At 32.6% G+C, this 11,535-nt stretch overlaps 1 protein-coding gene across 2 annotated transcripts; it reads right to left on the reverse strand.

Moving 5' to 3' along the window:
- Window positions 1–1,025: 1,025 nt before the first annotated feature.
- On the reverse strand, window positions 1,026–11,202 carry LOC142354843 (ras-related protein Rab-5A-like). Of its 2 annotated transcripts, none has more exons than XM_075407199.1 (3): window positions 10,907–11,202; window positions 8,648–8,733; window positions 1,026–2,423 (listed from the first exon to the last, which is right to left on the reverse strand). In XM_075407199.1, the coding sequence occupies exons 1-3, from the start codon at window positions 11,050–11,052 to the stop codon at window positions 2,086–2,088; spliced, it is 570 nt and encodes a 189-aa protein (XP_075263314.1). In that variant the 5' UTR covers window positions 11,053–11,202; the 3' UTR covers window positions 1,026–2,085. The 2 variants fall into 2 exon arrangements, with proteins under 2 accessions (XP_075263314.1, XP_075263315.1); XM_075407200.1 differs by lacking the exon at window positions 10,907–11,202 and adding an exon at window positions 9,907–10,348 and having other exon boundaries at window positions 1,027–2,423.
- Between the last annotated feature and the right edge of the window lie 333 nt (window positions 11,203–11,535).

An 11,535-nucleotide genomic window follows, 5' to 3' on the forward strand; every position in this document is an offset into this window, starting at 1 on the left:
ATTCATTTAATATTTTACTTGAAAATTTATGGTCGTTTCGACTTTTAAAAATAATTGATTTTTAAAAAAATAATGGCTTATGGAACTTTTCCTCCATTTTTTTTCTTAATTTGGTCAACTTGCAGCTTAGTGTCGGCAAAGAAAGTATGCTTCTTCATTCTACTGATTAAAAATTTAGTCTCGATTGCCTTTTTAAGCCCGAATTTTTTGTTTTCTGGCTTTGATACTACAAGATTTCAGATTTTTTTTGTTTTTTTAGAAATTTGTCAGTTTTTTCACGTTTTCTAGTCACAATATCACACTACAGACAGTTTTCATATCACATTACTAGCGTTCAAAATGAAACACCATTGAACATATTTAAATCCTTAAAGATATAGATTATCGTTTTAAGTGCCTCGACACTTCTTTCTTCAAGAAATTAATTGAATTCTTGAATTTTGTCTTTAACTGTCATTTTTACCTTGTCATTTCAGTTGTATGAAATTTCCTGTATAGTGATAGGTTTCACTGGCTTTTTATGGAAGAATAGACGAGCCGATATTCTGATATTAGTAGATAGCTGATGGCTTTTTTGACTTTGAAGACAATCGTTTTCCAAAACTAAAAATAAAGAACTTTTTAACTTCGCAGGTTTGTTCTTTTTAATTTTTTTTGGTACCTAGTCTCGTTAATTACAGGTCAAATATGACATTATGAGTGTCAAGGTAAGGTGTCAAAAGGGATTGATGTCCCAAAATCTATTTTTTAAAGAATGCGTTATGACCTTACTGACTTCGACACCGGTTTTTCACACACAAAAAATAAATTAATTTGATTTTTGTCATATTTGACGTTCTTTTTGTAGACGCAAGAATTATTCTGGATAATTGCAGGTCTCAAAAAATTCTTTTGGACGAATAAATGACTCTATTTAAATATTTCATTTTGTAATTAATGTTTTTCATGACTTTGGATATAATTTTATTTCGAAAAAAAGTCAAAATTATTAGATACTTTTTCCCTTTTCTCTTTTTTGTCTACTTGTTACCTAGTCTCACTAATAAATGGCCAAATACTCCATTATCGGTGTTTGAAGAAGGCGCAAACGAATATATTTTGAGGGCCGAAATATGGCTTGACGGTTTTGACAGCGTTTTCTGGCAAGTTTCAATTGAATTTTTGTTTGTTGTTTTTTTTTGTTTTTCTTTTTCGCTGCTTAAAGAAAAGATTAAGGACAGGTCCTAATGCCCTTCTATAGAAGCAATGGTAATCGTAACCCTTTGGGATATTTTACTTGATTTCTAACGGTTTTAATTACTTTGAATTTAATTGTTTTAAAAAATAAGCGAATTTTTTAACTTTACTGTTTTTGTTCTTTTTTATCTAATTGTTACCAAGTCTTTTTATGGACTAGTCCATATCTTTTCTGGAGATTTATAAGTTATTTTGTTTAGTTTTAGGTTCATCTGACGGTATGTTGACTTTGTTATTAAATTTTATTTTTAAAACGTTCAAAAAGTTTTTGATTTAATTAATGTTTGTTGTTGTTTGATTTTGCTGTTCGTCTTGACTCGCTTTCTTAATATTGGCATAGCAAAGCAATTTAATGCTTCAATTTCCACTCCACTGAGTTATTTGCTTTGGAGGCTATCTTATCGTTCATACACAATTTTTTTGAAAAAATACTTGGGCTTTTTTGGGTTTTTTAGGATTCCCAAAAAATAAATTTTGAGTTTTCTATCTGTTCCTCATTTGGCAGACAATTATGCCAAAATTGTGGATGGGCGGGGTCAGAACCTTATGTGCCATTGCACATTGCTGAGCTGCCTTGTAGGATATTATAATTACTTTGTTTCTGCTTAATTCTTACCCAAAGCGTCTCAGAGGACGAGGATGCAAATATCGGTTATTGACGTCTGTCATTCACCTTGCCGCACGGCTATTATGAGTCTGGATCTCAAAAAGATAGTTCATTTTCCATTTCATTGGGGTACTTTCATTGGAGTAAATATACTTGGCTGTTAAATGTGCTAAATCTACTCTGGTAACGTAGAATAATGGCAGGTAAATCAACTCATATGTCTGGTGGTATCACCTAATGTTTCATTTGCAAGAACATCGCTTTCTTTGCTGTTTTTGACCGTCATCACCTATTCGCAGGCCAGATGTAGGAAGCCTCCTGCCGTACCGTTCATTGACCAGATCGATCGTTTCGTCGAACATCCGATTCACATTTTCTCCAGTTCTGGCCGACGTCTGGAAAAATAAATTGTAACCTCCGTATGATGCGAGTTCGTTCATATCATAGTCACTGAAGCGATTTAAGTCGCATTTGTTTCCATTCAAAACTAAAATCGTTTCCTGGTCAATTCCAGAAGATAATATTTTTGTTTTCCACGCATCAATTGAAGAAAATGAAAGGTTGTCATCGGTTGCAAATACTAAACAAAAATCAAGGCCTATCAAGTACATAATAATAAGAATTGTGACTTGAACTGCACTGATTTCCATTTAAAGCCAAAAAACTAAGCATGAAGATCATCAAATTCTAATGGACACAAAATTATGAAAAGTAGCTCTTTGGTAAATTTCATTGTTGATAACCATAATTTTTGTTGATGTAATTATTGTTTTTACCCTTAAGTTTATTATCAAATCAGCAAAGCTGTAATTTATCAAGGCCAATGTTTTCTTTTTCACCGACAGTGAGTTCAAAGCATTCTATAGCATGGGCGACCTTTTTTTCAGAAAATGTTAATGAGAAAATTAACACATAGAGCAGGTACCGCCAAAATTAGGAGTTCCTAATATGATTCAAAGTCTCCTATATTTGCTATTTTAGCGTGATGTTTGTGCAATTAACCGAACTCATTTAACAAAATTAGCAACGAGTTCAAGTTTTAACAAGAGCACTCACTAATGTGCCATCGCACAAAAGGTTCCGAGCCCACTTATTCACAATTTTGGCATAACTCTCTACCAAATGAGGAACAGATAGAAAACCCCCAAAAATTCAATTGTTTTTCAAAAAAAAATTGGTGTATGATCAAAACGATAGCCTCCAAAGCAAATAATTTAGTGTAGTAAAGATTGACGCATTAGGTTGATGAGATCTTCCATTACTATGGAGGCGAGTCAAGACGAACAGCAAAATCAAACAATAATAACAAACAATAATTACGTCCAAAATTTATGTCCATTTTTAAAAAAAAAACTTACTAAAAAAGTTAAAATAGCGTCAGATAAAAGTGAAGTTAAACAAAATAACATGTACTTCACTAGAAAAGATATTTGACGAGTCCATATAAAGGCTTGGTAACATTTAGACAAAGAAGAACAAAAACAGTTAAGTAAAAAAAACTCGCTTATACTTTTTAAAAAGAAATAATTTCAGAGTAATCAAAACCATTAGAGCATCCTAAAGCACTAAAATCTGCTGAAAAAATTGTGATAAGCTACGTTTCTAAAGAAGGGCATTATGGCCTGTCATTAATCAATTTTTAATGCGTTTAAAGTAAGAACAACAAAAAAACTTCAAATGAAATATTTCTATGAAACGCTTTCGAAGCCGTAAAGCCAGACTTTGTCTCTCAAAATATGATCGAATGCGCCTTTTGCTAACACCGATAATGTGGTCTGTCATTTCTTTTTAATCAGATTAGGCAATAACTAAACAAAAAAACGAAGCGCAAAATTAAATAATACTTTTGTATTTTACGAAAAAAGTTACTTCCAAAGTCCTGAGAGCCATAAAGAATTTTCGGAAAAACATTAGATTTTGTGATACCAATCCTTTGTGACACCTTCTCTTGACAATAAGTCGCATATGGCCAGTAATCAACAATGTTAAGTACAAAAATAAACAAAATAAAAGAAAAAAAGTAAAGTTAAATTTTTTTTCCAATTTTTGGAAAAGAGTTGTTTTCAAAGTCATGAAAGCCACCATCTAACTACTAAAATCAAAATATCGACTCTTTTTTTGTCCATAAAAAGCCAATGAATAATGTTTTTTACAGGAGTTTTCATTCAGCTGAAAAGACAAAGTAAAAACAACAGTTAAAACAAAATTTTAAAAAAATTCAATTGATTTCTACGAGAAAGTGGTCTCGAAGCCGTTAAAAACATACTCTATATTTTTAAAGGTTGTGACATGTTCAATTTTTTTCAATAATAATAATAATAAGATATGTGAAACGTCAATAATGTGATAACGTGACAAAGCGAGAAAACGTGAAAAAAGTGTAAAGGCCCAAAAACCAAAACAAAATTGTGAAATCTAGTATTATCAAAGCCAGAAAACCATATTTTAATTGGTAAAACCCAAATAAAGGTCATATGTTAAGTCAATAGAAAGAAAAAATTTTCTTTGATTCTGACACTAAGCTACAAGTTGGCCATAATAAGAAGAAAAAGTAGAGGCGAAATTCAATGAGCCATTATTTATTTAAAAACTAAATATTTTTAAAAATCAGAACGACTATAAGCTTTCGATTAAAAAACTAGAAGCAGTAATTACCCACCAATAATATCACCCGCTAGCTTTGATTTGCATTGTTCTGTTCTTAATTAATATAACGAATATCAAATTTTCTAAAGATTAAGACCGACTGATTACAATCCGAATTTTTTTGGGGTTCTAACAGTCCAAGATTAGTCCAAAAATCAAAAATAGATGCTGCTTTTTTGATAAGCAACAAGTGAAACTAGCAAAAAAACGGCAAATTTAATTTGCCGAGCAATCTAAAAAATGAAAGTAGGGCGAGCCCCTTTTGACTTTACAAAAAATGTCTTAGTAATTTTTGATGTGTACTTCCAGAAAATTTAATTGAAGTTGACTAAAGAAGCTTATTTTGTGCTATTTTTAAAGAAAAAAGCTAAATTTTGACAAAATTTTTGCCAAAAAAAGTAAATCCAAATAGTCAACAAAAAGTTTTTGTCTTTAAAAACAAAATCAACACCACTGTCCTGAAAAATTTCAACAAATTCAGCAAAATTGACGACAATTCATGAAAAATCCCGGAAAATGTGAAAAAATAGTAACGCAAATTGGTCTAATATTCACAAAAATTAAAAAAAAATAACTCGCTCTAGAAAACGAAATTCAGGAATATCTTTTATTTTCATATTCTACGCTGGACGGGCTATTTCATAATATCACTCACAACTCTCTGTCAATCGGTCAAAATTGTCTGAACAAAAACAACCATTTGAGTATATAGTCCCCCCCTCAAGAGGGGTCGGAACAGAAAGTAATACAAATCATACGCCACAAATTTATGCGTTTATTTTGCCTTATAGTTCCTGGTGTACTAACTCGCCTAATTTTGCATCGTTTATAAAGTCAGAGAGACTCGTTAATTGTAATTAATTTATAGTTAAAATAAATTCTGCATGAATGGTATAAAAATATGACCATTGATAATGACAAACAGCGCATGCTGAACAAATGCTCATTCCAGAGATCAGTAATGCGTTCAACGTCTACCAAAGCAATGAATTAGTTCAGTACTACCAGATTAATAACTAAAAGAAACCATTCATTGGTCTTTTGTTTTCTTTGCTTCAGTATTTTCTCCAATCGATTTTCTATTTCTCGAAGTTTTTCATACAACATAAAACATACACTATTGTACCAAAAAAAACTGCGTATACCTAAAAAAAAAATTTGAAAGGAAACTCAAACATCAAACAATAAATTATTTTAACATCAAAGCGGCTCTCTCTTGTAATGAGTCATTACGCCTTTAGCCCCTTCAACATCTATAATACGGCCTGTCAATATTATAAAGGTATTTGGCTTCGTAGTTGCTACCAAAAAATTTGTCCATTATTTTGAATTGGATTCAGATTGGATTCAGATTTTCTGGCTGCTAAAATACCTCCTGCACCTTTGGACAAAAAACATTGCTGATCATCTTTGATTTATAAACAGGGGTTTCAACCTGTTGAAAAATAAGGTCTTAAAAATTCTGTTTTGTTTTCTATTTCTCCGAAAAAATTACAACAAACTGTAACATTTAGCAGGTACGACATCTAACAATTTATCCATTCCATCTGATTGTTTTGTACGACAAAATATACAGTAAAAAATTGTGAAACTCATTTTTGTGGTGTTTCCTGTCGAAGAATTTTGTTCTTTTTTAGGAGCCAATAAAACTCCGTGATATGAGGTGTCTTGTTCTTGTTACTTTTTAAGTATCCTTTTATTGCACAATGTATAATGGATTGTGATTTTAAGCTGAGATGTTTTTATACTTTGTCAATGACATTTCTAATTGCAACTGCTTGGGAAAAGGCAAAAAAATGAGCACTTTGACCGACTTTTCTGTTAACGCTGAGAAAACGAAAACGGATTTTTTGTATTTCAAAATTAATTTTTGATGTGTACTTCCAGAAAATTTAATTGAAGTTGACTAAAGAAGCTTATTTTGTGCTATTTTTAAAGAAAAAAGCTGAATTTTGACAAAATTTTTGCCAAAAAAAGTAAATAGAAATAGTCAACAAAAAGTTTTTGTCTTTAAAAATAAAATCAACACCACTGTTCTGAAAAATTTCAACAAATTCAGCAAAATTGACGACAATTCATGAAAAATCCCGGAAAATGTGAAAAAATAAAAACGCAAATTGGTCTAATATTCACAAAAATTAAAAAAAAATAACTCGCTCTAGAAAACGAAATTCAGAAATATCTTTTATTTTCATATTCTACGCTGGACGGGCTATTTCATGATATCACTCACAACTCTCTGTCGATCGGTCAAAATTGTCTGAACAAAAACAACCATTTGAGTATATAGTCCCCCCCCTCAAGAGGGGTCGGAACAGAAAGTAATACAAATCATACGCCACAAATTTATGCGTTTATTTTGCCTTATAGTTCCTGGTGTACTAACTCGCCTAATTTTGCATCGTTTATAAAGTCAGAGAGACTCGTTAATTGTAATTAATTTATAGTTAAAATAAATTCTTCATGAATGGTATAAAAATATGACCGTTGATAATGACAAACAGCGCATGCTGAACAAATGCTCATTCCAGAGATCAGTAATGCGTTCAACATCTATCAATGCAATGAATTAGTTCAGTACTACCAGATTAATAACTGAAAGAAACCATTCATTGGTCTTTTGTTCTCTTTGCTTCAGTATTTTCTTCAATCGATTCTCTATTTCTCGAAGTTTTTCATACAACATAAAACATACACTATTGTACCGAAAAAAACTGCGTTTACCTAAAAAAAATTTGAAAGGAAACTCAAACATCAAACATTAAATTATTTTAACATCAAAGCGGCTCTTTCTTGTAATGAGTCATTACGCCTTTAGCCCTTTCAACATCTAGAATACGGCTTGTCAATATTATAAAGGTATTTGGCTTCGTAGTTGCTGCCATAAAATTTGTCCATTATTTTGAATTGGATTCAGATTGGATTAAGATATTCTGGCTGTTAAAGTACCTCCTGCACCTTTGGACAGAAAACATTGCTGATCATCTTTGATTTATAAACAGGGGTTTCAACCTGTTGAAAAATAAGGTCTTAAAAATTCTGTTTTGTTTTCTTTTTCTCCGAAGAAATTACAACAAACTTCAACATTTAACAGGTACGACATCTAACAATTTATCCATTCCATCTGATTGTTTTGTACGACAAAATATACAGTAAAAAATTGTGAAACTCATTTTTGTGGTGTTTCCTGTCGAAGAATTTTGTTCTTTTTTGTGGAGCCAATAAAACTCCTTGATATGAGGTGCCTTGTTCTTGTTACTTTTTAAGTATCCTTTTATTGCACAATGTATAATGGATTGTGATTTTAAGCTGAGATGATTTTATACTTTGTCAATGACATTTCTAATTGCAACTGCTTAGGAAAAAGCAAAAAATTGAGCACTTTGACCGACTTTTCTGTGAACGCTGAGAAAACGAAAGCGGATATTTTGTATTTCAAAAATTTTACACCATTTTCCCGCCTCAGCTCAAATTAAATTTTTTTTGAAAAATAATAATATTTTTGCTGTACGTAGCTTTTTTGCACTATAGTGTAGCTTTAAAACAAAATCAAATTCTGATGGTGCTCCGCAAAAAAATTGATAAGTCTTCTGTGCAAGCGGGGAAAACAAGAAGGACATTTTTAAAGCATTTTTCACAAGTTTCACGTCTTAGCGCAAATCAAGTTCTTGATTTAAAAATCAGCTTTACGTTATACGTAGTTTTTTGGGTACCATAGGGTATCTAAACACGAAATCAAATTCTCAATGATTTATACAAAAAAGATATAGACTTTATTGAGTATATTTATAGACAGTTAGGAGGAATTTGAAGCTTCCTATCCTCAACAATATTTTTCGACATCTGATTCTTATAGTGTACATAACTAGGATATAGATGTTTGCTGTTTCTGATTACAGATATATTTCTAAATGAAAATAACGAATTTGGAAACATTTTTTTCACCCCCCCCCCCCCCCGCTTAATGGCATATAATTTTTAAGCCCTCAGGTGCAACAAGTTGGGCCATGAAAATGACTGGGGGGTGGAAAAAACAAAAAATATTCCGAAAGTGTTCCACCAATGTCCTATATTGAACCGCTATTTATCAGAGGCCTGATCAGGCAGGTGTTAAATTAGCAGTAAAAAGTTGTCAAAATTACAAAAATTTAGACCTACCCATGATGACAGCGTTTGAACCTTTGACAGAAATGGGCAGAAGGGAGTCATAATCTTCCTGGCCAGCTGTGTCCAGTAAATCCACTCTAAAATTTGCACCATAACGCTCTATTTGCCGAGAGTATTGCTCAACAATTGTGGGCTGATATTGATTATTCTCCACACCTTGAAAAAAAAGTCCATTCTGGTTGTACCCCCTCCCCCACCCCCACATACAAATTGTTTGTTGTTTTATAGCACATTCATACAAAAAAAACAAGTTTGGTAGATCGCGAGTAGAAATACTAAACGGAGTGAAGAGTTCATTGCATTTGAGGTGCATAAACACAACTCAACTTATACAATTGTAAATGACATCATCTAGAATAGTAGCTGAAAGCTCTATCAAAATAATGCAAAATTAAACAGAAAATTACAAAACTGCTTTCTGGCCAGACAAACAACTCAAATCAATCAGTCCTAATTTCAACTAATTTCAAAACTCTAACAAAAATTTATGGTTGTCTTAACAATGTCGAGTTCGCACGGTGAGACACCAGGAAAAATTAAACAAAGCACTGCCTCAAATATCCCTTTTCAAAACAAAGCAGGCCCATCAACAAGACAAGTGAATCCAGACCCGCGAAAACCCAGTACTTCAGCTGGAGATGCAACCAAAACGTCAAATGCAACACCGCCAAGCCAGCTTTAAAGTGACGCGTTCAACTTTGCACTGTCAAAAATCTATACACAGACAACTCATATTCAAAGATGCTGCACTGAAGGAGATCCGTGATTGTAACGGCTGCTCTCCTATCAAAGTCAAGGAAAACTTTACACCGCCCAGTTCGTTTCAGCGGTTTCAAGTCTGTCCGGATATTGTATTTTTGCAGTTAACTTTTGTGAACTGTATTATCCGCTATACTTTAGAATGCCGTTGCATTACTTGATACTCAATAATTTCAAATAACTAATTGTTTAGCTTTGCTGAATAACAAATAACTTTGCTTCAATTAAGCAAAAGTCCAAAATTCCAAATAAGCAAATTAGTTCAAATTAGAGGTTTTTCAGTGATATCTCCTTAACCACAAAAGCTAGTGAGATAAAATTTCACAGGGTTAAGAACGTTAGGTAGGCCTACTATCTGATGTAAATTTAAACAACGCTGGGTAAACTGCGTTGGTGGGGCTACCTTTTATATTTTATACCCAATCTTAATACATGGGCAAAAATTTCAATGTTGAATAACTCGGTAAGTAATGATTCAAAAATGAGCAAACTTGGCAGTACACAACACTGTCATACAAGTAATCAAACGAAAAAGAAATGAACGGAATCGGTAGAATTGTCTTTGAGTAATAACACAACAAGTTTCACCTCAGATTTGAATATTCTGAGTTAATTTAATGATCACTTCTTGTTTCTCAATTGGCCTCAATAACACCAATGTTGAACTAGAGTAGGCTTCGTTAAAGCCAGTAAGAGAAACTGACTTTATGCTTTGCACAAAGTTTCTCTTACTTAGGAACTTCGTTCCTCAGAAAGAAAGTTTTGAGAATATCAAAGTTAATTCTCTTTTCACAAGTCAAAGTAAAGTTAAAACTGTACAATCACTAATATGATCTACAGAAACAAGACACGATAACAAGTAATTTACCGCTCAAGAAAGTGTGCTTCAATACGCACTGTATGTCAGTTTAATACGACCAAAATTGCAAGTTTTCAACTGATTTTTGGTAGTTTTTCAAGCTCCTTTTATGCTGCTAGTCACGTGGATTTACATGTCAAATTCAACTGTTGATTGGTTGTAGATAATGATGTCGACAGAATGTGAACACTTTTCCATAACGTCACTTTTTCAGTGTAAATTTGATGTCATGGGAAATTTGTTAACCATGTAGAAGTTTTGTCGAATATTCTGTATCAATAACAGGTTGATTCGCAATCCAATCGCAAAGAATCTGATGCAATACTGTTAAGTCGTAGTATTGTTTTGCTGGTGATTGAGGTAGTTCGAGTTTGAGTTATAGTTTGACTTCATGAATGACGATTGTGTACTAATAATAGTTGCTAAATATAAATGTTGAACAAAATGAACAAATCCATTTGGCTTCGATAGAATGTAGCATTAAATTTCGCTTGTCACACTATTCTAGCTTTAAGGCTTGAAATGACCTTGCAGCGCTATTCAATTTGATTTCTGAGTTGTTAAGCTCAGCCGCAATAGTGATTATTAACGAGAGAAGGCAGCGAGAAAAGCTTTACCAGATCTCCCCTTACATCCGGTCATTTTCAGAGGTTCTGCACGTTGAGAGTGAATGCCTATGCGTGGACGATGAGATCGCGATCCCAAATATCGTCATGGGCGCATATGTAGAAGCAGAGCTCATCCCTGGAGCTGGGGAATGATGGATCTGTTTATGCATGCGTGGTGGCCCTAAATGAACAAGATATTCTATTAAGATTTCTCTTGTTTGAAAAACACAAAACAAATTACACCTCAGTCAAAGTGGGATCAAATAAAAAACAATTTAACGTCCTTACTTAAAGATTCAAATTGGTTTGGACCAATCTATAATGAAATAATCAAGAAATGTACTTCTTTGCATATATTGGGAGATATTTAAGTTTTTCAACAGCAGAGGCAGCGCTTTTTGATTGAGCTAATGCAAATATATACTAAAATTTCTACAGAACTATATACTATCACATGCAGTACCACGAGCAATCAGATCCAACAAAGCAGGATTTGAAATTGAGCAGCAAATCGAAACATTCTGTAAACAGAATGAAACTTGATCATAGAGCAATTGCATTAATAGAGAGGCTGGTAAAAACTTTAAGGAGAGAACTTGCATGAAATAAATAGATAGTTATCTCATTATTTAATATAAAAGCATCAAAATAAT

The sequence above is a fragment of the Convolutriloba macropyga genome, unplaced genomic scaffold (genome assembly GCF_964194025.1).
Source record: "Convolutriloba macropyga unplaced genomic scaffold, txConMacr16.3 SCAFFOLD_4770, whole genome shotgun sequence".
NCBI lineage: Eukaryota > Metazoa > Xenacoelomorpha > Acoela > Convolutidae > Convolutriloba > Convolutriloba macropyga.